Raw genomic sequence first — 28,000 nt, 5'->3', positions numbered from 1 at the left:
CGTCACTTCCCCTCGAGGCGACTGCGGTTCGGTCGCCACGCGGCCTCGGTGCGGTGCTGCTGCGGGGAGTTTACCGCTCCCCCCCCTCTTGTAGCGCCTCCACCACCCCGCCTCGGCCTCCTCCACCGTCGCTCTCCCGCGCCAAGCAGCAGCAGGAGGAGGGAACACGCGAGGCGAGTGGGGGATCGACACCCCACCACCCCCCACCACCACCCCCCAACCCCCCTCACCACCGAAAGAACCAAGAATATTAATCCCTGCAGTCACTAAAGCTTTAAATCAAGAGTTTATTGTTGTTGATGTCAATGTAGACGCCAGCAATACGGCACACGCGACACGTGTTGACAATTGCAATCTGCGTCACACCTCGTGGAATCGACCCCAATAACTCGCGGAGAGCTCACTTAGCTCCGGCTGACGTGAATCCCTGTTTGACGTGGTGGCCTCTTCTTGTTGCAATGTTTCACCTGCAACCCCCCCCCCCCCCTGTGATATGGAACTTGGCATTCATAAGGGTTGTCCAAGGGTGTCAACACAGCGGATAAAGGCATACACACGTACACTCACAGACACACAGACAACTCGTTATGAGGTATATACAAAGCAGAGAACCGCATATTTATGAGTCTAAGACTTGCATCTCAAAGATGTTCAGCGTGTGTGTGTGTGCATCAGGGCGATGTTGCCCCTCCGCTGCTGGGTGATGGGTCTCCGCGTGTGCCTGTGCAGGTCGTGGGAGATCCGTTCGACAAAGCTTCATGTCGGTCAGTGCGGGTCGGTGAATCGACTTTGAGACCCAAGTGCAATTTCATTGACCTCTGAATAAGGTTATCCACTCCATAACAAAGGTTTTTGGGTTAGATCGCGTTGGATATAAACGTGTCGTTAAACCCGCCGCCACCCGACACAGCCAACTAGTAAGGTTTGTCACGTACACAAAATATGCCAATACGTTACTAGTACAGCAGCACACCGGATGTGTTGGAGACTCGCGAAAGCCCTCGTGTTAAACAGGCTATCCAATAATATGTGGGAAGCCTCAACCTGGTGATCCTATAACCCCGCCCGCTGCTCAGGTTGCCTCACCTGGGCCCATATAAAGGAGTGGAGAACGAGGCGAGAATTTTTTAAAATACCGATTTTTCACAGAAGCTTAATCGGCAGACATACTGTGGCACCACCATGTTTACCGGTCAAAGCGGGGCGCATTGTAAAGTGTACAGCAGCGGGCAAATTAACTGCTATCAATGAGACTGAATAGAAAGCAAGTCTATAAACCGTTTACACCTGATTGATGTGGCAGTTCTCGACATTATTTACTAAAAAAATGTTTTGTTTAAGATATGGTACTTTGAAAATTAGAATACTGTATTAAATTGCAGTGTTGCTCGAGGTGGTTGTGGCTTGAGGAACCCTGTGTCCAGCAGTAGAATGATCATGGTTGATTATGATGTTGACACAATGATACTGCACTGGAACTTATGTTTTATTTCACAAAGTGCGAATACAAAAACTCGTGCGAGCATCTCAAGGATCGTTTTTAAAATTGCACTTGAGACTAATTTTAAGCTTTACGAGGCAAACATAAATTATAACTGATTAAAGCTGGGATTATATAGTAATTGACTAAAAATTGTACCCGACTGCTTTTGTTGTGACCGATTACTCGAGCTCCTTTAACAATGGCGACCATCAACATCCTGCCTTTCGAAGGTGGGAAACCCCCGACAAGCCGACCACATCGTGATGCAGCTGGTTCTCCTGTGATGTCACTAAGCCCCACCCATCATCTACCATCAAGCAGTGCACATGGAAACAGAGGTGAGACTCTTTCCACTATCTTCCAGCCATAGGATAAGGAATGGAATGATAATCGGTAAGAGTCATCTATTAAATTTCGATTTAAAGCTTTCGTGACTGAAGGGATTCATCTTCTTGGTTCTTTCGGTAAAGTCACGTAGAAGGGAAGTAATAAAATAATGAAAATAAAACATAATAAAATGAAATAATTCTCACGACGTTTCGGCTACAACGCAAGCAGCCGTCTTCAGGTGAAGAATGAGACACTACCAAGCTAGGAGCTTATATATAAACTGGGTTGGAGGTGGAAGAGCGCCTTAACAAAAAGAATGTGCATATGAAGAGGAATTTAGCATATTCATGGAAAATGCGTAGGAGGTGGGTGGGGGGGTTTCAAAGTCATATTATGCCCATGCATTATGCAGGATCAGCAGCACCAAGGGGGGGTGCAGGGAGTAGCATTAACAAAGGAAAGGAATGTTATTGATATGTAGCTGCAGTTACTAAACAACCACGTAGAAAACTAAAGTATAAACTACATAAAAAACTAAAGTATAAACTGCATAGCACCATCAGTATACTTACTATACTCTACAATAAGCTGAGTTACTAACAGCAAGTAAAACATTACAATTCTACGTCGTAAAAATTATATAATATGCTTCCATCTAAACTTTATTCTCTTACATCACACGAGCATATACCGTACTATATACTGCCATAGATAAACCCAACATTAAATTACATACTGTATTACTATAAACCACCCTATACCTTATACATTTCAACATAACACTATGTATTATTCTACCCACCCTAATGTGTATCGAAATGGTTTATTACGTCCTTCCAATGATTGCTAAGCCAGAATCCATCTTCTCGGTTAAAATTGTCTCTGTGTTTGTATATGTGGATTGCCTCATGAACGAATCTCTCATGATAGCCAGATGGCTTGCAGAGAACCTCTGTCTTGGAGAAGTCAATGTCATGTGAGCCCACTGAGTTGTAACAGTGATCTGCCACGGCTGAGGTGTTTGTCCTACCGTGTTTCAGGTCAGCTTTATGTTCACGGATGCGGTCCGAGACATGTCGTTTGGTTTCCTCAATGTAACTGCTACCACAGAGGCAACTTAGTTTGTAGACACCAGGGTACTGTATGTCTGGAACCACATCTTTTACAGACGGTACCAGATCACGGATTTTATGTACTGTGTTGAATCGGACCTGGATCTTGTGTTTAATCAGGATTTTGGAGATCTTTTTTGTGACCCCAGCAATGTAGGGTAAGGTGATGGTCTTGAAAGGCTCCTCAACAGGATCCTTCTTGATGGTTGGAGTGATGGCTTTGCGGATTGTGTAGTCGGAGTAACCATTAGCCTTAAGAGCTTGGCGTACGTGTTTGAGTTCACTGGAAATGTGTTCATGGTCGGAGATGCATTGGGCTCTATGATATAGAGTCTTGATGAGAGAATTCTTCTGGGATGGATGGTGGTGGGAATCCGGTTTTAGATAAGCATCCGTATGGGTGGTTTTCCTGTAGACAGAGTGGCTCATTGAACCATCAGGTCTCCTTTTGATTAGGACATCCCAAAAGGGTAGCTTGCCATCATTTTCGACTTCCATGGTGAATCTGATGGCTAGGTGTATGGAATTGATGTGGTCGAGAAATTGGTCTAGAGCAGGCCGGCCATGTGGCCAGATGACAAAAGTGTCGTCTACGTACCTCTTCCATAAGGTCGGGCGTAGAGTGGCAGTCTGGATGGCGTCCGTCTCTGCATAATGCATGGGCATAATATGACTTTGAAACCCCCCCCCCACCCACCTCCTACGCATTTTCCATGAATATGCTAAATTCCTCTTCATATGCACATTCTTTTTGTTAAGGCGCTCTTCCACCTCCAACCCAGTTTATATATAAGCTCCTAGCTTGGTAGTGTCTCATTCTTCACCTGAAGACGGCTGCTTGCGTTGTAGCCGAAACGTCGTGAGAATTATTTCATTTTATTATGTTTTATTTTTATTATTTTATTACTTCCCTTCTACGTGACTTTACCGAAAGAACCAAGAAGTCATCTATTAGTATTGCTTAAATAATCGGATGGACCATCTCAATAACTGACACATCTTACAACACATGGCGATGTTGACCACATTCTCATTGTGTGGGCCGTTCCGAGTGCCCGTGCCCCAAATGAAATGTCGGCTGTGATTGGTGCTGTTACCAGGGATGCAGGGAAGTGATAGCGCTGGTGTGCAGGTGGAGAGCCGGCCGAAGGGACAGGCTCACAAGAAAAAGACAAAGAAGAAGAAGAGGCAGAGTGAGGTGGTAAATCTTCTGGCTGAGCTGCCCTTCCTTCACACCGACATCTCCGCAGAGTTCAGCAGTAAGAAAGCACGAGGCAACCCACGCACATGTGTGACAGTGGGGTACTGTTTGCATGCATGGCTGTTGCTCTTGTTATTGTTTTTATTGTTTTCTGGAATTTTGGCTGAGGTAGGCAGCTTTGGAAGTTGCTGTCGCCCTGCCTGATTCGTGTTGCGTTTGCCTCTGTACCTTGGATCACATAATTTTTTTATTCTCTTTCTCTTGGGTGTTCTCATGCCAATTTTTTTTTTTTTGGGCTTTGTGATGTCACGTTTTGAGATGCAATTTGCATAAATGATGCTATATAACAAAAACATTATTGTAAACAGTTTGCCCTCAGGTGTTATTATTTGAGGGCGCTGCGGTGGCGAGATGTTAATTACCTCGCCTGATATACAGGAGGTTGTGGGTTTAATCTCGACCATGATGCCTGCATATTTGAAGTTTGCATGTTCTCCCCCGTGGTCGTGTGAATTTTTCCCCAGGTTCTCCGGTTTTTGCCTCCACATTTAGAATCATGCATTTAGAGCATTTGACTGCTATAAGTTTCCTCATGATAAGCAACTTCGTTGAGCTATTGTTTGTCGCCAGGTCACTTCTGAAAATAAGCTATATATCTCAGTGAGCCCTACCTGGTAAAATAAAATAATTTGCAGTTGTTTTATAGTTTAGTTTAATGCTGCATTACACTGCAAAGACCTAATGAGTGTGCCCAAGGACTTCACTACTGCATGCATTTGTGGCCAACAGTTATAGCCGAGTGGCAAGCAGATTTGCCTTTCAAGTCGGTTTCTATTGCGCTTGTAGTTTCATTAGCTGCTCTGCTCTGTAATTACCATGGGGAATTAATAAAATTAGACTCTGGTACAGGGTGGCCTTTAAAAACCCTGAGATGTTTGCAAGCCTGGGTATATTTTGTACCGGTATTTGCTGGCCAAATGTCACGTTATATGTATTCACAATTGTGGTAGCGGACACACGCAGACAACTAAATTGTTCAACGTTTTCTCCTGTTCGTATATTCTAAATAAATTAATGTATCCCTGTGTTCGTGTGGTGAAGAGGAACTCGTTTGATTTTCACTGCCTCAAGAACATTTGTGAATGTCAGTCAAAGAGCAGCACCAAGGAAAGAGGAAACGAAAAGGATGGGAGAATGAGAGGAAGGGAGACGCAGCCGACACTGATGAAAAGAAGCGGAGACCAAACTACTTTGTGGCGATTCCCATCACCAACAACAAGGTAGAAGGGACTCTGTAGTGTCATCCCGCGTGTCTCTCAATGTGAGCCAGATATTCTATGATGGAAAAATCATGCCTTCAAAAAACGATAACTACTATGAGAATAAATAATTTAAATCTCTGTTACATAACATCAACTTAATGAAATGTAAAACCATTTCAAGTCCTTTCATTAAATGAAGGTATAAGAAGTTAGTGTTGCACATAGACTTGGCCTCGCTTTAATCATAGATGGGAGGCATGGATGTGTTATGTTAATATGGTACGAAACAATACATATACAATTCCTGTAGTAATTGCAGAGGTATCACTCTTCTATGTATATAAACGTGAAAGTCTGTCTGTCCCGAATATAAATCCACACCGCTAAAGCTATTGCCACCAAACTTTGCAGGGTTACCTTTTGAAACCCCGCGGAAAACCTTAGCTACATGGCGAGTCGAAATTTTATATAGGGGGCCCGGCGCCCCGCAAATGGCACCCCACACGCTCCCAGTGACGTTACCATCCCTAATCGAGCACATATTCACCTGGCCCTGCACATCTAACAGTTACACAATGACCCACTCATGAAGTTAATCTAAAATTGCCGTTGATTGTATCACCCAAAACACCGTTGATGATTCCAATCAACGGTCAACCTCCGTGATCACACCCATCTTGCCGTGCGAGACAAACAAACCGCATTAATGTTTCAAAAAAGGTTCACTGTATTCAGAAGGAGGGGGTCTATTGCGTTACAGGAACTGTTAAGATGTTGCTGTGCCATGGGGCCTGTAATAAATGTAATATAACGTGCCACAATGGAGTACGAAATGATACTGCGTATGATTGTTGGCAAATGTGCTGATTAATCATGAAGCATGTAATCTGCAAGTAGCAGGGTAATGCGGCATGCCGCAGCAGTAGCTGATAATAGGTCTTATTGACCAGACTATGACATATATTGAACTCAAAAGGGAAAACAATATATATTCAGTGACCCCCTCCTGAATATAGTGATTGAGCCACTCTACATTAACAAAGGATATCCGCAAGTACCCAGGCAACGCCGGGTATTTCCTGCTAGTTATAACATAAAGCATACATTTTTTCATGAATATTTTGCCAAATGTGGTCAAGTAACTAAGTGAGGTGGAGTAACTTTAAGCAGGGTGGTAGCGTTGTTGAAGTGTCCATAGCGAGCCTACGTGGCTGCCCTGTTTATCTCGATGGGTGTTCACAGGTGGCAGCTGGCATCCAGGCCGTCCAGGAGGGAGTGGTGCAGCGAGACCCAAGACTGATGCCGGCGCTCATTCCCGTTGCCACGCTGCACATCACCATGCTCGTGGTCCACCTTGCCACGGAGCAGGTTAGCAAGTACGTAAACTTGGCCTGGCACTCGTGAAAACGCTCCACACTTCTGGCTGTCGCCTGATGAGGCAGGTTATAATTATCGGCGAAACATCGTACTCGAATGTTGTGCATTTAATCTCCAACAACGGTGTGCTGAACTAGTAACTAATTCATACTCTCTGGTTCTTTCGGTAAAGTCACGTAGATAGAAAAAATAAAAAAATAAAGCACGACGTTTCTGTCGCAACATAAGCGGCCGTCTTCAGGTGAGAAAAATTATCTGCTTTTGTGGCTGTATATAGGCACGAGAGGGGGGGGAAGGAGGAGTTTGGCTGTAGGAGTTAGACACGGGAGGGGGGGAAGGAGGAATTTGGCTATAGGGGTTAGGCACGGGGGAGGGAGGGGAGGAGGAGTTTGGCTGTAGGAGTTAGGCACGGGGGAGGGAGGGGAGGAGGAGTTTGGCTGTAGGAGTTAGGCACGGGAGAGGGGGGGAGGAGGAGTTTGGCTGTAGGAGTTAGGCACGGGAGGGGGGTTGAGGAGGAGTTTGGCTGTAGGAGTTAGGCACGGGGGGGAAGGAGGAGTTTGGCTGTAGGAGTTAGGCACGGGGGGGGGGGGGGTAGGAGGAGTTTGGCTGTAGGGGTTAGGCACAGGGGGCGGAAGGAGGAGTTTGGCTGTAGGAGTTAGGCACTGGAGGGGGGGGGGGGAAGGAGGAGTTTGGCTGTAGGGGTCTGGCACGGGGGGGGGGAAGGAGGAGTTTGGCTGTAGGAATTAGGCACTGGAGGGGGGGGGGAAGGAGGAGTTTGGCTGTAGGGGTCTGGCACGGTGGGGGGGGGAAGGAGGAGTTTGGCTGTAGGAGTTAGGCAGGGGGGGGGAAGGAGGAGTTTGGCTGTAGGGGTTAGGCACGGGGGGGAAGGAGGAGTTTGGCTGTAGGAGTTAGGCACGGGAGGGGGGGGAAGGAGGAGTTTGGCTGTAGGAGTTAGGCACGGGGGGGGGGGGGGGTAGGAGGAGTTTGGCTGTAGGAGTTAGGCACGGGAGGGGGGGGAAGGAGGAGTTTGACTGTAGGAGTTAGGCACGGGGGGAGGGGAAGGAGGAGTTTGGCTGTAGGGGTTAGGCACGGGGGGGGGGGGGAAGGAGGAGTTTGGCTGTAGGAGTTAGGCACTGGGGGGGTAGGAGGAGTTTGGCTGTAGGGGTTAGGCAGGGGGAGGGGAGGAGGAGTTTGGCTGTAGGGGTTAGGCACGGGAGTGGGGGGGGAAGGAGAAGTTTGGCTGTAGGGGTTCACAGGGGAGAGGGGGGAGGGTTTGTGGCGTGCATGTATGGCTGGGGCTGGAGAAATTAGCAAGTAAATGGACTTGTAGTAATCGGACAACAAGACACACTGGTGGGTGAGTGAAAATCATAGCAGTTAAAATTTTACGCGGTTGATCACATCCTTCTAATGATTGCTTAATCTGAATCCATCTTCCTGATTATTGTTTTGTCTCGGTGAAAGATGCCATTCCGGACATGCAATGTCCTGGTGTCTATAAGCTGAGTTGTGTCTTACGGCAGCAGTTACATTGGTGAAACGAAGCGACGCGTCTCAGACCGGGTTCGCGAACACAAAGCGGATTTGAAACACGGCAGAACCAACACCTCGGCGGTGGCGGATCATTGTTTCAACGCTGTGGGCACACATGACATTGTTTTCTCCGAGACCAAGGTGCTCTGCAAACCCTCACGCCACCATCAGAGATTTGTTCACGAAGCCATCCAGATATACACAACAGCAGATAATTGTTCTCACCTGAAGACGGCCGCTTGTGTTGCGACCGAAACGTCGTGTTGTCTTGTATAATTTTTTCTATCTACGTGACTTTACCGAAAGAACCAGAGTATGGATTCCTGTAGTCATGTAAGCCTCAAATCAAGATTAGTAACTCATTTTCATGTTTTGTTTAGGTGACAAAACCTGATGAATTGGCCGTGTTGGGTGGTGGCAGGTTTAACGACGCATTTATATTTACACGATCTAACCCAGAAATCTGTATTATGGGCTTTTAATCAAGTCTGCCTTTCTTTCTTTGGATCAGTGGCATAGCGGGCAGGTTCGCAGGCGTTGCAGCTGCACGGGAACTCACTGGCCGGTGGGGCCCATGAACTGGGGTACGAAGAAAGGGAAGGTGGGGGTGGAGCGGCCACTGGCTGTTGGCTTGGGACCCCTGGCAGTACCGGTTGTAGGCGTAAGCCACGTAGGCATTTGCCTTGGGTGTTAGAAGATTGTTGGGACTTGGGAGGGGTGGCCATGTTAAGTTCTGCAGTGTTGGTGGCTCTGATTGAGAGGTGCGTGCAGTCAATTGTGCATTCTCCCTGACATTGTTCATCTGCCTCACAGTCAACACTCATTCTTTTAGTGGCATTCATGTTAATTGCCCCTCAGTTGTTATGCATGTTTAAAGCATTTCTCTTACCTCATTTTCTTAGTGAGTATTATTCTGCAAGTCATGTAGGTATGGTTTCTCTCGAGGTACTATGTGGTTGGCAGCAAAGGGCCGTGTCGCAAAATCCTTTGTTTCATTGTACTTCTGTGCTCCCACGTCTATGCCTGCACATCCACGCTCCCCACGTTCATCCTACAGCATGTGGAAGTATTATCAAATAACCCCCACAACTTGCACAGCGGTTGAGAGGTCCTCATCTAGCAGTGTCTTGACGAAAGGGATGTGAAATGTGTGTGCTTTACAGTGCTGTTAGTGCGATGGAGCTCTGCCAGAAGAAGTTGAGAACTCTTGTGCCGGGACCACCGGTGGTGCTACCATTTGAGGGCATTGGAGACTTTAAAAATGAGGTGGCATTTGTCAAGATATCTGATGGACACCACATGTCCATACTCAACGAGATTGCAGGTACGGCCAGAACCGATCACCGGTGCCACATGGAAGACGGGAAGATTTTAAAAAGGGGAGGTTCAGGGTGGACGGGAGATTAAGGGGATCAAGGGGATGTAGGGAGGCCTGTGTGTATCCATTAAAGAGGTGCAATATTTTGTTAATGTCAGTGGAGGCCAACCTCTATGCTTTACTCAGTGGCAGATGACAAATGCTTGCCAGTGCGGAGACACTTTGCATATTTGTAACTTTACAGCATTCAATGTGAAGTGATAACTGAAATCATGGACGTGGCACTTGCTATTATTATTGTTTGATCTAGATATCTGAATAAAAAAAAGTTAGAGGCATGGCCACAAACATATTTAACAAGCTTTTACGGGCAGCAGAAGGGGAAATTGCCCATCAAAAAATTCAGTTGTCTCAGCCCAACACATTTCAGTTGTTGCCGCTCCCCACAGCAGCAGCACAACCTTCATCTAGGCCATGATTCTTGGCTCACTACCCTGTACACAGCTACAACCTATCGGGGCCGCACAGCTATTCACATTGCTCCTGCATAGATGGCTTTGTCATGACATCAGTTTGGCGCGAAGCAAAGAAAAATCCCAGAGACAGGAAGAGGTTCTTATGTTCGAATTATACCAATTTAAATCTTCAATAATGTTCATTTAAAAAAGAGGTCCTATAAACAAAATATATGGTGATTACAATAATATTCTTTCTGTGAAGATATTTTACCATTGATCTAGTATATTTAAGCATTCTATCCTGGTACGTTTCTTAGTGCTCTTTAGGTTGCAGTTGTCAAGTAATATTCAACATTCTGGTTTCAGAAACGATCTATAATTGCTTTGAAGAGAAAGGCATTGCTGTGGCAGATGGAAAAGCCTTCAAGCCTCACCTTACTTTCATGAAATTGTCAAGGGCTGCAAAGCTAAGGCGCCAGGTATTTAATGCACACTCACTACAAATCTGGACAGCTAAAATGGTTGAATGTTTACACTTTGGATGTAACTCATATCACCCGTGATACAATCATATGCTGCCTCAGTGGACTTTCACTGAGGGGCATGCCGTGGTGGTGAGATGTTAACTACCTCACCTGGTATGCAGGAGGTCATGGGTTCAATCCCGACCCTTATGCCTGTATATTTGGAGTTTGCATGTTCTCTCTGTGGTCGTGTGGATTTTTCTCCAGGTACTCCAGTTTTTCCCTCCGTGTTCAGAAACATGCATTTACAGTATTTAGCTGCTACTTCGTTGAGCTATCATTTGCGGCCAGGTCGCTTCTGAAAAAGAGCTACATAACTCAGTGGGCCTTACCTGGTTAAATAAAAATAGTTTAATCGTATCAACATGACCTACCTCTGTTTTTAAAAAGCATTATTGTTTGGAGACTTTTAAAATAGCTATTGAGAATGGTGGATGTAAAACCCTTTACACACAATAAGATGCTCTTGTGATTTCGAACAAATGATCTTGCACTGCCTTTACCCACAAAGCACCTGTATTATACACACGGTCTGGTTAAGTACATTCAAGACAATTTGTTTTTAAACAGAAAGTGTAAGAGACGTAGATTGTCAAGAGCTACGCTGAACTAAGCCACTCCGTAGGGTTCAGTGGGGAGTCTGCACCTCAAAAGTGCCAGACTAAATAAAGCAGTCAATCATTGTTAAAGCACGCTCGGTTGTTTCCTGAGACTGCTGTACTTTTTCATTGCCTCCCTTGCAGAAGGGAAACTGAGGTCTTTGTCTCTGATGCCACAATGTTCCACCAGCGTAATGCCAAAATGGGCTAGGTCTTCGGGGGCTGAAATGCACATTATAAAAAAAAATTGACAACAACTTAAGCACATTTTTTTGTACGTTCAACATTCATTTCAATAGTCGCAAGATATATAACTTCAGTAATTTGATGTCACAACACGATCTGTGCAGGTGTAGGTAGTGGACCTGCAGACGAGTGCCCTTTTCAAAGTGATTTACACTTGGCCGTATATCTCGGATATCGCTGGCGTATAAAACAACGTGATTGACGGTGTGGCAACAGATACTGTTGCCAATAGTTTTCGCTATTCATTAAGAATGTCTAGACAGCAGTTCATACCCATCGAGAAAATACTTTTTACTTTCCTCATGAAAGTGAAACTTACGCTCCATAGGCACCGTGATGCATTTATAACGTTTTCATTGCTCGTGTGATAATATTGATACAGGCTTGATTTCATTATGCCTTACATTTACAGTAACGCTCTTTCTGTCATGTGACTGGAACTGGCTTGTTCTGGGCAGCGGCCGGTGGATCGCACGCTCATCGTGTGCACGACACGCACAGCCTTTAATGTTGCCATCGTATGGCTCCAAGTATATCAAATAGCTCGTCCTGTTTGTGCTTATTTTTTTTCTGTGTTATCCTCTCTTGCCTATGGCCAAATCACCCAAGATGGGCATGATTTCACCATATGCCAGACTACTCAGGATTGAGAATGTTTGTACACGGATAATATTATAAACTAGCTTTTTTGCCCTTCCAAGGATGGGTGTATATTGCAGTAAATCTGAAATATTCAATAGAAAAATTGTTCACCTCATGATTATTAATGAGGGGGGGGGGGGGGTTGCCATATGTGGAGTGACATCACCCGCTAATGGTTATTGGGGAGGGGTGCGGCATGTGGAGTGCACGACCTTCTTGTGCGTTCGTGTAAATTTCCACGCTGGCATGAATATTAATAAAGGGGGGGGCCTCTTTTGCAGTGACGTCACACACGGATGTAGCACTTTGCTGCGTAGATTTATTTTTTACTGTCACTTTCTGTAAAGAAACGTCATTTGAAGAGATTTTGCATAATAAATTATTTTATTTAGCTCGACCTTCCCCTGCGTTAGTGTAAAAATCCACCCACTCAATTAATGAAGGGGGGGGTGGGCCTCATGTGGAGTGACATCACGTGCAGGACACACACACATTCTTGGCTTATTATAGTAGTAATGTTCAGTTAAATGTAGTGTCGTTTTGTGCAAATTGCATCTCACAATTGCTGAGGAAGCACAAACCAGCTGGGAAACAGTAGCCAGACAGTAAGCCGGCACCAAGAATTGCCCAAGCTCTGCGGTCCCTCTATACAAGATGTTTTCATCCACAGAAAACCCACACGTGCGAGAGGGCAACAGTATCGCGGTATACGAGGGAAAGATGACGTTAGTCCGTACTTGTACTGCATTTTCCTGGCAAGGCAGGTTGTGGCTCCCCCTTGACGCCCAAGGGCTGGGAGTTTTTTGCAACATTCGTGTGATCCACCGACCCTCGCCTCCACAGTGCCAGACTACAGGCGACTACCATACACAAACAGGTTGTCCTTGGGCTTATACCATTACATCCCTTCTTATGTTTGATGTTTTTTTTCGCTAATGTTCAACACTTTTCAGTGGATTCACCAAATAATCCAAGTAGCACGTCGCCGAAAAGAGTCTTAGGACTCGATGAGACTGTCTTGGGTAAAGGGAGGGCATAACGAAGTCTCCCTCAGATTGTCAAGAGGTTGTGTTTAGTGAATGCTCCTGTTTCCCCCAGTGGTTGCGACCACACGAATCTGAACTCTTTCGGTGTCACCCATGATTATTGACTACAGTGATTTTTTTTGTATCATGGCATCACCCCACATCTTCAGGAATCGTGTTCTGCCATAATTGTAAGAAGTCGTGAATAAACAGACCCCGTGTGCGATACTTGGGACAGGGCATCAGGAAGATCGACCCGAGCCTCTATGAAGACTCGAAAGAGGAGTCCTTCGGGGGGGAGCTGCTACATCGACTCGATTTGTGCGCGATGCTGAGGAAGAAACAGCCCAGTGGCTTCTACCACTGTGAGGCCACGATAGCTCTTGGTAAGTGATGTGCTCGCACACGTTCACCGTGACGGAGATTCAGATAATTCTCGCTTTACCTGTGGCTACATTATCCGACTTGTGGGTTCACCTCGCTTTTGTGGGTTCACCTCGCTTGTGAAATGAACTATCTATGGGTGCGCTCATTAATTCCATCACTATTACGAGCTGCTCCTCATTCGTTAAGGGGCAGTGAATCGGTGCCCTTGTGACGTCTTAACGTTTATCGGTAAATGTAAACGTGTTATTTGAACAATTTAACAAAAACAATGTTTTCATTATTTTTTTGGAGAATTTCCCGCCGGTTAACTGTGCGTAACGTGTTTTCTGCATTTCCCTGTAGCGTTATAACCTCATTCTGCATTTTCACCAACATTCCACATAAGTAAACAATACGTATTGAGAGGAAGACCTCACAGAGAATGACTTGACGACGACGACATAGGAGTTTGGTGCCAGAAAGATGTGGCACTACTTGAGCATATTGGCACAAGACAGAGAAGAGTGGAAAAAAATAACGACATATCGCAGTGGACACCTACGAGCTACCTGCCTATGGATCGTGATGCTGATGATGATGACGTATATTTTACAGGGTAGTTGTACATGTGTTTGGCTTTATCTTTGTTTATTCTTTTATTGGGTCATCCATCAACCCCCATTACCTGGGATAACTGAGAGTTTACTATATTGCACACTGTTAGAGAAGCAGCTGCATGTGAAAGATGCAAATTTTAGGCAGACATACCGGGTTTCAAACAGTGGCTTGTTTGGTTGTTGCTTCAGCACCGCTGCCATTTAACATCAGTTTGCCACTTTGCAATGTTAAAATAATCGTGAGAACACGTGTGGATATAAGTCTTTTTAGTTTTTGAAATTATTATTTACATTCCAAGCTCTTCTACCTCTCTCCCTATGTCAGAATAATTCACTGAAACGGCAAAAACACTGCACATTGATCGTGGGTCACTTCCTTCCCATCACGTAAGGGCGCGTTATTTCCAGAGAACAACCACACAAGCCAGATGGTCTGAATAGCCCACTCTCATCATGTCCTTAACAGCTATAATGGATGATGACATCACGGTATGATTTCTGGTGTCTGCCCATTGAGTGTCTTAGCCAAGCATCAGTGGTACTCTATTTCAGAGAAGTGATATATTTTCTCACGCAAGATTATTCGGTTTGAGGCTGAGCTAAGCCAAATCAGGTGACCGAGCGAATGTATCTTGTCGTTGGTGGCCAGGTTGGGACTGCCAGCTGGGTGTCTTTCAGGGATTGTCACAGCACCTGTTGTGGTGGTGACTCAGTGCTTGTGACGCAGGCATTTAACTTCATGGTGATCGTTATAACTCTTACAATTGTTTTATTTAATCGGCTCTCTTTCACAATCAAGCAGGCGAGGGTTAATATGAGAAGGTTTGATGAGCCCAAAGAGATGATAAGCATTTTCTTGAGACAGAAAACGCATGGCAAGACAGGCACTCATAAAAGAGCAATCAGATGTCGGTTGAGATAACTACCATGCCGTAGTGTGGGATCCAGGCTTATTGATGTACCCGGGGCATTTGTGTAGCCACAGGTTGTAGATCTACTTTTCATTCATTCAATACATAATTTGAGTAAGAACTCGCCTCCACTAAAGAGGGCATCACAATACTTTACAGTATAATTTAAACAAATATATTCCTACTCTCTGGGTCTTTCGGTAAAGTCACGTAGATAAAAAAGTAATAAAAAAATCACGACGTTTCGGTCGCAACACAAGCAATCGTTTTCAGGTGAAAAAATATAGCAAGATAGCTGCTGAAGCAGGGCATTATATAGGCCTGAGATGGGTGCAAGGGTAAGTGGGCGGTGTTAGAGAAGGAAGATCGAGGGCACCCCAAAGCTGTTGGGCTGGCCATTGTATTGTGAGAAATTAGCATGGCAATGTAGCCACCGTCACATCGAGGAATGCAACTCAGAGAGTCGGAAATAACTGCTAACATTGGCAGGTTGGATGGAAACATCACAGCCAGTTATGACTTAAACTGGTTAATAATGATTGCTCAGTTTTGTACCCATCTTCTCGGTTGAAATTTTGTCTGTGTTAAAATATCTGGATGGCTTCATGAACGAATCTTTGTTGATAGTCAGTAGGTTTGCAGAGTTCCTTCATCTTGGAGAGATCAATTTCATGTCTGCCCACAGCTTTAAAACAATGATCAGCCACGGCCAAGGTATTGGTCGTTCCATGTTTCAGATCTACCTTGTGTTCACGAACACGATCCGAGACATGTCGCTTAGTTTCCCCAATGTAACTACTGCCGCAGACACAGCTTAGTTTGTAGACACCGGGGTATTGCATGTCAGGGATCACATCTTTTACAGATGGGATCAGATCAAGAATTTTATTTACTGTGTTGAACCTGGTTCTTGTGTTTGCTCATGATTTTGGAAATGTTTTTGGTAACCCCTGCTATGTTATGGCAAGTTGATGGTTTTGATTGGGTCCTCAGATGGTTCTCTCCCAACGGTTGGGGTGATAGCTTTACGGATAAAATCAAGATATATAAAAAATGTAAAAATGAGAGGATATACTCAAGGAAAATCTAAAAAGAAAAAATTAGTCTTGCAGAGTTTCCTGAACTGTATGGGGCACTGTGGGCTTACTATTATACATCTCATAGGGTACACAGTCCATCATAATCGTATTGCTTTTTCTGATCAATATTTTCAGATCGTGGTTATTGTTAATTTTTGTTGAAAACGAAACCGGTTATTTATTAATGAAGTATTTACAATTTCTAAAGTTGTGGGATAAACATATGGCTCTTATCGTTATACTGTATATTATGAAAATGTATATGGTATCGTCAACAAAAATATATAGCAGAAACTTTCCCTAATCGTTACACACGATGCATGTGGCTGGTGTAGGTGACCAGCCCGTTGTGAAGGAGGAGGAAGTAGAACTGGCGGCATTGAGCAGGCGGCTGGTGGACACGGCTGTGAAGAGGGCGATGCTGCAGCTCATTCACGAGACCCAAGTGCTGCCTGGCGGCACAGAACACATTAAGCAGCACCCGCGGCCTGCGGGAGACCACCCTGACACGCCGCCGCGTCAGACAGAGTAGTGCACGGAGGGTGGACGGAATAGATGAGTGCTCTCACAAAAATACAAGCGGCTTCAGAAACCAAACGTGGAATCTGTGAACTGCTGCAACAACAGTGGTAATGCCACTTCCGTGATGGGTGTTTTTCTTTTTTAGAGAAAACATTTTTTTGCATTTTCCCAGATCACTTTGGCGATATGTTGCCAGGAATTGTTGAAAGCGAATACAAATATATGTTTGGGCTCTTTCGTGGAATGGTTTTTTTCTAGTATATATAAGGATTTAACGGTTGGTGTGCTATGTACAGTTAAATCGTAAAAATATTGTTTTTAAAACATTTAGCTTTGTGTTCCTCTTGGGTATTTTAAATTCAATTTGTTGTCAGCGTGAAAAATTACATTTTTAAATGTAATTGATACGTGCATTTCCATTTTAGAAAAATATGAAAATTCATTAACTTAGTTAATTCTGTGTTTCTTATAAAAAATATAATAACTGGCCTGAAAGCAAGTCAAACACGGAGTTTGAGTAGTTGAGAACTGGCGTCCATTTTCCGGTGAGATTTAGATTTTATGAGTTTATGAATATTGGGATAAAATTGTCAAATATCTGACAAACCATACATGAGCGTGTGTGTTCAACAGTGTCACCCTACAGTGATCAGCAGTCGTCTCGTGGTTATCACCTTTTGATGAGCGTCGCGTTTTACATTTGGAAACCACAATTGTGGTTGTCATGACTAAATTGATCACAAATGTCCTAGCTTACTGCTTTGACTTAATTTAAAACCAGTTTGTGGCGATGTTATTAATTGCTCTAGTGTTAACATGTTGTTTTCATTGCATCCTGCTGATATGTAACTCCCACTTATTATTTTAGGATGCATTTTGTGTACCATGAGTTGCACCAAAAAATATATGCATTTACGATGCATTCACGTGTGAATGCCATGCAGTCTTTACGAGTTGCAGCGTGTTTCATCAGCATTTTAGGACTCGGCCATCGGCGATTGTGCATCTTGTGTGATTTTTCTCGCTGGAATAAGATGTTAGTAAATGAAGCTCTCAACCATTAGATGTTAGAAAATGAAGCTCTCAACCATTACCATTCTGTTGCCCTCTCCTGTCCTGACCTAGCACAATGCCTTCACTCGCTACTTGGTGCCGACTTGTGCCATGGAAGTCTCCAGTAGCAGAAGAGCTTGCTTGGCACCGTGCGAAAGATACACGCTGTATTCTATTACAAAATAGCTCTCCAGCATCGTACATAACCTGGAGCATCATCAACACCTTCATCCTAAAATTATTTAAATGTATTATTTGATGATTCGCTTCCACGCAGCACTAAGGCGAATCTATAAAAATTGAAAGAAAAAAAAAAATTGTAACCGTTTGGATAGCTACCGCCTTAGTGCTGCGTGGAAGTGAATAATCAAATAATACATTATTTAAATGCATGCCTATAAGCGTCACCATACTTTAATAGAGATTACCGTTGGTACGGCTATTTTGATACACCCGAGATAGGAAGGACAATATCCAAAGGGCTCGCATAATGCACATGCATAATGTACGTTGACTCATTAATCCCCCCCACTTTGCACAAGAGCACAGAAGCGTAGTCACCACATCTACGCCTCTATATAAGGAACTAAACAGACTTTTCCAAAAATCTGGCTGTCGCCTGATGAAGCTAGTTGTAATTACTGGCAAAACGTCGTACTCAGATTGTAAATGTTTTGGCTTAGCTCTCCAACACACCGGTGTGCTGTACTAGTGACGAATTGGCATGTTCTGTTTACGTGACAACCCTTACTAGTTGGCTGTGTCGGGTGGTGGTGAGTTTTAACGACACATTTATTTACACGATCTAACCCAAAAAAAAGTCTATTATGGTTGTAGTTGGTTATTACTATTTCGCTATTTTTGCAGCACGTTTCGATTGTTATCGCAGGATTTTGCTTTTTTATTTAAACCACTGCTTTATAGGTTATTTGTTTTTAAAAACCAGTTTAAGGTCAGTTACATGAAAATGATGCAGTTTAATGGTGACTTTAAATGAAATAGGACCGCTTAGTGGTAGTTATTTTTTTTTAACCTCAGGATACATTATTTTCCTCAATCTTTGTCCCTTCAGCTCTCTTGTCTAGCTTCTCCATCATAGAGGTCTCTCAAGGCCTCCACTTCCCCCCATGGGCTGCGTATTCTCACACAATCTGCCCTTTCCCATCCTTGCCACGTGTCCAGTTTTTATTGGAAATTGCCCCTTCACACTCGAGCGTCTCGTCGATCCGAGCGACCGTGTCCTCGCAGGCTCACGCGGCTCCATGTGCAGAGGAGGCTGCATCGCAGGTGCAGTTGTGAGATTCACACTCGGGATGCCTGCTTTTAGGGACAGGCATTGAGCTACCCACTGCACTGCCTTCGTGAATGTAACAAATGCTATGGTTTTGAAAATGTATTGAAATAAAATATATTTTACTGATTCCCTTAACTACTCTTTGGTTTTTTTCTTCTTGGTTCTTTCGGTAAAGTCACGTAGAAGGGAAGTAATAAAATAATAAAAATAAAACATAAATGAAATAATTCTCACGACGTTTCGGCTACAACGCAAGCAGCCGTCTTCAGGTGAAGAATGAGACACTACCAAGCTAGGAGCTTATATATAAACTGGGTTGGAGGTGGAAGAGCGCCTTAACAAAAAGAATGTGCATATGAAGAGGAATTTAGCATATTCATGGAAAATGCGTAGGAGGTGGGCGGGGGGGGTTTCAAAGGCATATTATGCCCATGCATTATGCAGGATCAACAGCACCAAGGGGGGGTGCAGGGAGTAGCATTAACAAAGGAAAGGAATGTTATTGATATGTAGCTGCAGTTACTAAACAACCACGTAGAAAACTAAAGTATAAACTACATAAAAAACTAAAGTATAAACTGCATAGCACCATCAGTATACTTACTATACTCTACAATAAGCTGAGTTACTAACAGCAAGTAATACATTACAATTCTACGTCGTAAAAATTATATAATATGCTTCCATCTAAACTTTATTCTCTTACATCACACGAGCATATACCGTACTATATACTGCCGTAGATAAACCCAACGTTAAATTATATACTGTATTACTATAAACCACCCTATACCTTATACATTTCAACATAACACTATGTATTATTCTACCCACCCTAATGTGTATCGAAATGGTTTATTACGTCCTTCCAATGATTGCTAAGCCAGAATCCATCTTCTCGGTTAAAATTGTCTCTGTGTTTGTATATGTGGATCGCCTCATGAACGAATCTCTCATGATAGCCAGATGGCTTGCAGAGAACCTCTGTCTTGGAGAAGTCAATGTCATGTGAGCCCACTGAGTTGTAACAGTGATCTGCCACGGCTGAGGTGTTTGTCCTACCGTGTTTCAGGTCAGCTTTATGTTCACGGATGCGGTCCGAGACATGTCGTTTGGTTTCCCCAATGTAACTGCTACCACAGAGGCAACCTAGTTTGTAGACACCAGGGTACTGTATGTCTGGAACCACATCTTTTACAGACGGTACCAGATCACGGATTTTATGTACTGTGTTGAATCGGACCTGGATCTTGTGTTTAATCAGGATTTTGGAGATCTTTTTTGTGACCCCAGCAATGTAGGGTAAGGTGATGGTCTTGAAAGGCTCCTCAACAGGATCCTTCTTGATGGTTGGAGTGATGGCTTTGCGGATTGTGTAGTCGGAGTAACCATTAGCCTTAAGAGCTTGGCGTACGTGTTTGAGTTCACTGGAAATGTGTTCATGGTCGGAGATGCATTGGGCTCTATGATATAGAGTCTTGATGAGAGAATTCTTCTGGGATGGATGGTGGTGGGAATCCGGTTTTAGATAAGCATCCGTATGGGTGGTTTTCCTGTAGACAGAGTGGCTCATTGAACCATCAGGTCTCCTTTTGATTAGGACATCCAAAAAGGGTAGCTTGCCATCATTTTCGACTTCCATGGTGAATCTGATGGCTGGGTGTATGGAATTGATGTGGTCGAGAAATTGGTCTAGAGCCGGCCGGCCATGTGGCCAGATGACAAAAGTGTCGTCTACGTACCTCTTCCATAAGGTCGGACGTAGAGTGGCAGTCTGGATGGCGTCCGTCTCAAATTTCTCCATGAAGATGTTGGCTACAACCGGAGATAGGGGGGAGCCCATTGGGGTGCCCTCAATTTGCTTGTAGAAAGTTTCATTCCAAGTGAAGTATGTATTGGTTAAGCAGTGTCTCACCAGGGGGGGTACCCCAGCATTCAGTCCTTGATGAACCAAGTCTTCAATGATTGCGATGGTGTCAGGTACAGGAACCTTGGTGAATAAGGAAACCACATCAAAACTGACAAGCAGGTCGTCTGGGGACAGGGCAATCCCCTTGATTGTCGATACCAGGTCAGTAGAGTTTAGTACTGCAGAGGTGGTTTTTCCAGTGAAAGGCCGTAGAATTTCAGACAGAAAACGAGCCAATTTATAGGTGGGGGAGTTGATAGTAGAAACAATGGGACGAAGAGGTGTATCTTCTTTATGTATCTTTGGCAAGCCGTATAATCTTGGTGGCCTGGCTGCAGAAGGTTTCAAAAAAAATTTCTGATTCAACCGCATTATTTGATCAGACCAAACAGTTCTCGTTGAAACCTTATGGAAGAGGTACGTAGACGACACTTTTGTCATCTGGCCACATGGCCGGCCTGCTCTAGACCAATTTCTCGACCACATCAATTCCATACACCCAGCCATCAGATTCACCATGGAAGTCGAAAATGATGGCAAGCTACCCTTTTTGGATGTCCTAATCAAAAGGAGACCTGATGGTTCAATGAGCCACTCTGTCTACAGGAAAACCACCCATACGGATGCTTATCTAAAACCGGATTCCCATCACCATCCATCCCAGAAGAATTCTCTCATCAAGACTCTATATCATAGAGCCCAATGCATCTCCGACCATGAACACATTTCCAGTGAACTCAAACACGTACGCCAAGCTCTTAAGGCTAATGGTTACTCCGACTACACAATCCGCAAAGCCATCACTCCAACCATCAAGAAGGATCCTGTTGAGGAGCCTTTCAAGACCATCACCTTACCCTACATTGCTGGGGTCACAAAAAAGATCTCCAAAATCCTGATTAAACACAAGATCCAGGTCCGATTCAACACAGTACATAAAATCCGTGATCTGGTACCGTCTGTAAAAGATGTGGTTCCAGACATACAGTACCCTGGTGTCTACAAACTAAGTTGCCTCTGTGGTAGCAGTTACATTGGGGAAACTAAACGACATGTCTCGGACCGCATCCGTGAACATAAAGCTGACCTGAAACACGGTAGGACAAACACCTCAGCCGTGGCAGATCACTGTTACAACTCAGTGGGCTCACATGACATTGACTTCTCCAAGACAGAGGTTCTCTGCAAGCCATCTGGCTATCATGAGAGATTCGTTCATGAGGCGATCCACATATACAAACACAGAGACAATTTTAACCGAGAAGATGGATTCTGGCTTAGCAATCATTGGAAGGACGTAATAAACCATTTCGATACACATTAGGGTGGGTAGAATAATACATAGTGTTATGTTGAAATGTATAAGGTATAGGGTGGTTTATAGTAATACAGTATATAATTTAATGTTGGGTTTATCTATGGCAGTATATAGTACGGTATATGCTCGTGTGATGTAAGAGAATAAAGTTTAGATGGAAGCATATTATATAATTTTTACGACGTAGAATTGTAATGTATTACTTGCTGTTAGTAACTCAGCTTATTGTAGAGTATAGTAAGTATACTGATGGTGCTATGCAGTTTATACTTTAGTTTTTTATGTAGTTTATACTTTAGTTTTCTACGTGGTTGTTTAGTAACTGCAGCTACATATCAATAACATTCCTTTCCTTTGTTAATGCTACTCCCTGCACCCCCCCTTGGTGCTGTTGATCCTGCATAATGCATGGGCATAATATGCCTTTGAAACCCCCCCCCCCCGCCCACCTCCTACGCATTTTCCATGAATATGCTAAATTCCTCTTCATATGCACATTCTTTTTGTTAAGGCGCTCTTCCACCTCCAACCCAGTTTATATATAAGCTCCTAGCTTGGTAGTGTCTCATTCTTCACCTGAAGACGGCTGCTTGCGTTGTAGCCGAAACGTCGTGAGAATTATTTCATTTTATTATGTTTTATTTTTTATTATTTTATTACTTCCCTTCTACGTGACTTTACCGAAAGAACCAAGAAGATGAATCCCTGCAGTCACAAAAGCTTTAAATCGAAATTTACTCTTTGGTTCTTTTGGTAAAGTCACGTAGGCAGGAAAATAAAATAAAAATTAATATATCACGACGTTTCGATCGCAACACAAGCGGTCGTCCTCAGGCTGAACCAGGAAGAACAGCGAGAGAGCTGTTACAAAAAGAGGTTATATATGTTGGCGAAGGGCAAGCAGGCGGGGTCTGAGCTGGAAAGGAATTCCATCCCCGGACGCAAGCACGTCAGTTGTGTTAATGGGGGGAGATTAGGGAAAGAGAGATTAGCATGAAATGAGCTTCCATCGCCGCATAAGAGTATCACTCCCGCATATGCGCATAACAGCAGTGTTAATGGGAGACTAGGCAGAGAGATAAGATGAATTAGCAAGTTAGGGTCATGTCTATGTGTAACAAGCTGCGGCGCTGCCAACGCAAGAGAACCACCACACAACGGTGGTCGCGCCAGGAAGACACAGCCCATCACATAGCCAGAACCATTCATACATCGAGGCTAAGGGAGCAGAGATGGCTATGTTAGTGAGACCCCAGCCCGTTAATGCAGAGGCACCCAACAGGGCAATGCAACTCAGAGAGTCGGAGATAACAGCCCAACGGCAGGGAAGAATGGAAGCACCACAGCAAGCTACGCCTGAGGACGACTGCTTCTGTTGCGATCGAAACGTCGTGATCTATTTTTATTTATTACATTTTTCTACCTACGTGACTTTACCGAAAGAACCAAAGAGTATGGATTCCTGCAGTCAGGAAAGCTTCAAATCAAGATTTCCCTTTAGTACTTACGATTTTCTTCACTATTATTATTGATCTAAGTCAGTCATTGAGAATATTGCAGGTTTTGAACCCGTGATCCGAGTAGCCCAGATCTGGCTTAGTCTCCACTCAGCTACGGACATGTTGAGGCAATGCCTTGGTTTCCCACTCATGAAGAAGCTAAGATGATTTATGCTCACTCTTTGGTTATTTCGGTAAAGTCACGTAGGTAGAAAAATAAAATATAATATATCACGACGTTTCGATCGCAACACCAGCGGTCGTCCTCAGGTGGAAAAAAGCTTCAAATCAAGAATGATTAATGCTCCTTCTGGCAGCGCTTGGCATTATTGGAGAGACTGCAGACTAAACCCAGGCTGTGCTGTGGTCGAGTGGAGCAGTGTTTTGCGCACCGTGCTATTAACTTGATCACCTGAGTTTTACTCCCGGCCATGGCCAACGTGAGCGGGCAAGTGATATCAGTCCCGGCTCTCGGGCCTCAAACAATCTGAACTGAGCAGCCATGGTGATGTATGGTCAAACTACCCCCATGACCAGCACGGCTTGAGGAGGTCTTCATCCGTAGCTGAGTGGCGAGTTCACATATTGTGTTCTATTTAAAGCTTTCGTGACTGCAGGAATTCATCTTCTTGGTTTTTTCGGTAAAGTCACGTAGAAGGGAAGTAATAAAATAATAACAATAAAACATAATAAAACAATTCTCACAGTGAGAATAAAACATAATAAAACTATTCTCACTGTGCGAATTGTGTTATTATGTTTTATTTTTATTATTTTATTACTTCCCTTCTACGTGACTTTACCGAAAAAACCAAGAAGATATTGTGTTCTGTTGGTGCTCACTGCAAGTAATTAATATTTGTTTAAATTGTGGCTCTTTTTCAGGACAGGAGGCGGGCGAGGGGAAAGTGGAACTGAAAACATTGCTCGAGTCGGAGCGACGGAGTGTGATGGAGAAACTTGCCGAATTTAAGACGTTTCTGACGCTTCCTGAAACGGTACAAAAACTTAAACGTGCACTGGCAAGCAATGTGGAATGACCTCGCAGTAGCCAACCATTTACATTTGAGAATGGTGGTTTTCGTTTAAATTGTTGCTTTTATGGAGTGCATTTCTGTGGGTTATTTTTAAATGAACGAATAAAATATCAAAAGGGCAATGTGGTGGGCATGAGAGGGCAGTGCAGCATCACCAATGTTGTGCTTTACTTCTATGCTCCTGCATTTATTCTCCCACCGTCAGCAATCCACACTGATCAGCATGGTTAACGTGTGATCGTATGAACCCTGGCAACCTGCACAGTGTGGGAAGGCCCTCATCGAGCAGTGGCCTCACACGAGGGCTCCACGTGTCCACGTCTGTTGTGTTCGTGGTCAAGTAGCATTGGGCAGTGTTTCCTTTTTATTTGCAGTCCCGGGTCGGTGGTGGACTTTCGCACTATAATGGCAGGAAACAGATTCTCCACGGAACAATAAATTGGCTTCCCATCAAACAGTGCATTATTGCTAACAAGGTGGTGCACATTTTACGCATCCCAGAGAGGGTAAGAGGCAGAATTGACTGGCGAGGATTATAAACAAGAGCATTGTTTAAACGTGGTTCATTTGGCTGTATTCGTTCCTGCTCTAAAGTGGATCCGTACGAGGAAAATACCAGAAGCAATTGTCATTCTCAATAACCTTTATTGCTTCCTTGAGAAATTTTACAGATATATATGTAGAATTCATTGAAGAAACCGAAAGTCCAGATTCGGCGAATGCGTTTATTTAAATGGCAGAAGCAGCTCCTCCACACACATATTTAGACGATGCACAACCTGAGAAGATCAGAGGACATTGCCCAGTCCGGGTGGACTGCACTGTTCCATCTACCGCACAGCCCAGATCTGGCACCGTCAGATTTCCCTCTGCTCGGCCTCGCTCACGACTCGGGCAGCTTCGCCTTTTGCCCGCATCAAGAACCGAGAACGGTGCCAGAAGTTTTTTTTTTTAAACTGGGACAACATTTTTGTTTTATGAAAGCTACCAGGACACCAGTATGAAAACCCTTTTTGTCCCTGCTTCACCGAGATGTTTAAAAGAAAAAAGCTTTTTAGCTCACACTTGGCATAACCGTCCCAATGATAACGGCAATAGAGCAGCTTGTGACGCGCCGTGATGCTGCGTTCACAATGGACGAGTTTCTCGAGTTGGAGGAGGACGACGCTCGCCCGTACCCTGACTCGAGGACGACCCCGCGCGGTTGGGGGCCTCACGGCGCGTGCGGTGGAGCCACCAGGGGGTGCTCGGCGTTGGGCGCCCATCGTGGCAAGCGTGAAGGCGGTGCGGTGTACGCGTCAGTTGTAGATTGTTTGTATATTGTACGAGGGTCTGTACGTGCCTCTCAGTTGGGCTCAATGTGCTGCGTTGCTGTTGACGCAAAGCACCCGTGGCTGTCCCGTGGCAGACAGCAGCGAGCCCTTCGACACTTTACGTGGCCTCAAAGTGCACCTAGCTTGGCACAAGCACTGTGGTGACATCAGTACCACTTAGTGGCGAGTTGCAGCTCGTGTGTGTTGTACGTGTTGTGTATATATTGTATGTTTTGTATTGTGCGTGCACGTATTCTGAACGTGTTATGTATGTGCGTGTGTAAGTCAGTGGATGGGCTGCATGGGGCATTGTGGCAGTGCTCCACCTAAAAGTTATATTTTAAACATTTATATTTTTTAAAGAAAAATAAGTTTAATTAACTCTTCCAAAGTTTTAAGAAAACCTTAGTGAATAATGGCCTCAATTTGTTGGCTTTTAAAATCTAATTTGTTTGGTTTTGGGATGGGCACACATTGGTAATATTGATGATTTGGTTTCGATGTCGATACTTTCCTAACGATGTTTTGATTTTGATGTATTTTTTCACGTAAAAATAAAAAGCAAACAATATTTTTAAGATAAATACAAATATACTGGCCACTCTTCAAACTGCATTGACAGGTGTATAAAGGCAGACCTCGCTTAAGCATGAGCCCGTAGAATAGTGATTCGTTATAGCGCTCTTTGTCCTGGAGAAATGTTTTACTCAACTAAATGAAATTCAAACTTCTCACGCGCTTACGAGTTGAGAAGATGCAGCAGCGCTGGTGGAGGAAACCTACCCGCCCCCAGCATCTGCTCAGCCGATGAACGCGAGATACACTGAGCCAACTAGACCCCCCCCCCCCCCCGCGATTTGATTATGATTGGTGCTCACGATTCCATTAAAACAATGTCTGTAATTTTTTCCCAATTATATATATTTATCAAGGTGAGAGCTCATGAGAACAGAATAGAGTCTCAGGCTCCACCCTAAAAGAAACCTCATCGCAGAAATGTTGACTTGAGGGCATCAGAAAGACCCGAATTGGGAGCAAAGTAGCTCCAACCTCATCTCCCCACCGCTGCAGTAGAATGCACTCGTGGGTACCGTACGTAATACTGATGGTTATAATAAATTACTTTTGTACGTGAAGTGTTTACCATCTGTATTAGTCAGAGGTGTGGACTCGAGTCATGTGACTTGGACTCGAGTCAGACTCGAGTCATGAATTTGATGACTTGCGACTCGACTTGGACTTGCATAACAATGACTTTGTCCCACCTATGAGATGTGGACTCGAGTCATGTGACTTGGACTCGAGTCAGACTCGAGTCATGAATTTGATGACTTGCGACTCGACTTGGACTTGCATAACAATGACTTTGTCCCACCTCTGGTATTAGTATTAGCACCATTACCAATGCCCTAATGAACCCCTCATGTATCGCTCATACAAAATAAATAATGCTGTCGGTGAACGCATCCGCACATATACAATGGGATGAGCCCTGTTAGCGCTGATTCGACTCGTGCGCACTTCTCCAGGAACGCATCTTGAGCTCGAAGCGAGGTCTGCCTGTATATATATATGTAAAGTTCATATTCTGGAAAGCAGATGTGTCAGTATTCTGTCGTTTGAGATTCGACCCTGCAACAGGAGCCCTGTCCTTTGTATATTTTGTATAAATGTATTAATAATTATCATTTGTTACGGTGTATCGTAGTGTAAGTTTGTGTTGAGTGTTGACATTTGCCTTTTCACGATTAGATTTTTTACGATTGAATGATTCATTATTATTTTCCCATTATAAACAATGCTTTTGTATGTTTCAGTAGTTTTTTCTTCCAAATAGTTAATAAACATCGCATTAAAAACATAAAAATATTAATTCTGATATTTGAATGTTCATTCTGATATTTTAATGTCCGTTCATTTTTCAATAAAAAAACAGTGATTGTTTGATGCGCTGTTTTTCTTTCAAAGTCCC

At 44.0% G+C, this 28,000-nt stretch overlaps 1 protein-coding gene across 4 annotated transcripts; it reads left to right on the top strand.

Annotated features, from left to right (window-relative positions):
* AKAP7 (A-kinase anchoring protein 7) lies at positions 1 to 27,974 on the top strand. Of its 4 annotated transcripts, XR_013586594.1 has the most exons (11): positions 2 to 173; positions 676 to 764; positions 1,714 to 1,821; positions 4,026 to 4,184; positions 5,276 to 5,406; positions 6,631 to 6,764; positions 9,462 to 9,622; positions 10,441 to 10,553; positions 13,349 to 13,496; positions 16,419 to 16,712; positions 24,564 to 24,645. XR_013586594.1 is itself a non-coding variant. In XM_078604231.1 (10 exons), the coding sequence occupies exons 2-10, from the start codon at positions 680 to 682 to the stop codon at positions 24,716 to 24,718; spliced, it is 1,194 nt and encodes a 397-aa protein (XP_078460357.1). In that variant the 5' UTR covers positions 1 to 173; positions 676 to 679; the 3' UTR covers positions 24,719 to 27,974. The 4 variants fall into 4 exon arrangements, 3 of the variants coding, with proteins under 3 accessions (XP_078460357.1, XP_078460356.1, XP_078460358.1); XM_078604231.1 differs by lacking the exon at positions 16,419 to 16,712 and having other exon boundaries at positions 1 to 173; positions 24,564 to 27,974; XM_078604230.1 differs by lacking the exon at positions 24,564 to 24,645 and having other exon boundaries at positions 16,419 to 19,087.
* Positions 27,975 to 28,000: the final 26 nt, after the last annotated feature.

The sequence above is a fragment of the Lampetra planeri genome, chromosome 22 (assembly GCF_965212315.1).
Source record: "Lampetra planeri chromosome 22, kcLamPlan1.2.h2, whole genome shotgun sequence".
In the NCBI taxonomy this organism is placed as follows: domain Eukaryota; kingdom Metazoa; phylum Chordata; class Hyperoartia; order Petromyzontiformes; family Petromyzontidae; genus Lampetra; species Lampetra planeri.
Note: the sequence above shows the minus strand (reverse complement) of the source record. Positions and strands in the feature narration are given on the sequence as shown.

Bases quoted from the DNA above. Each gene is read 5' to 3' on its own strand.
- AKAP7 (XM_078604230.1), top strand. From the start codon at position 680: ATGTTGCCCCTCCGCTGCTGGGTGATGGGTCTCCGCGTGTGCCTGTGC. The intron at 5,407-6,630 runs GTAGAAGGGACT...GGGTGTTCACAG, and splicing joins TTCCCATCACCAACAACAAG to GTGGCAGCTGGCATCCAGGC. The intron at 13,497-16,418 runs GTAAGTGATGTG...TGGCTGGTGTAG, and splicing joins TGAGGCCACGATAGCTCTTG to GTGACCAGCCCGTTGTGAAG.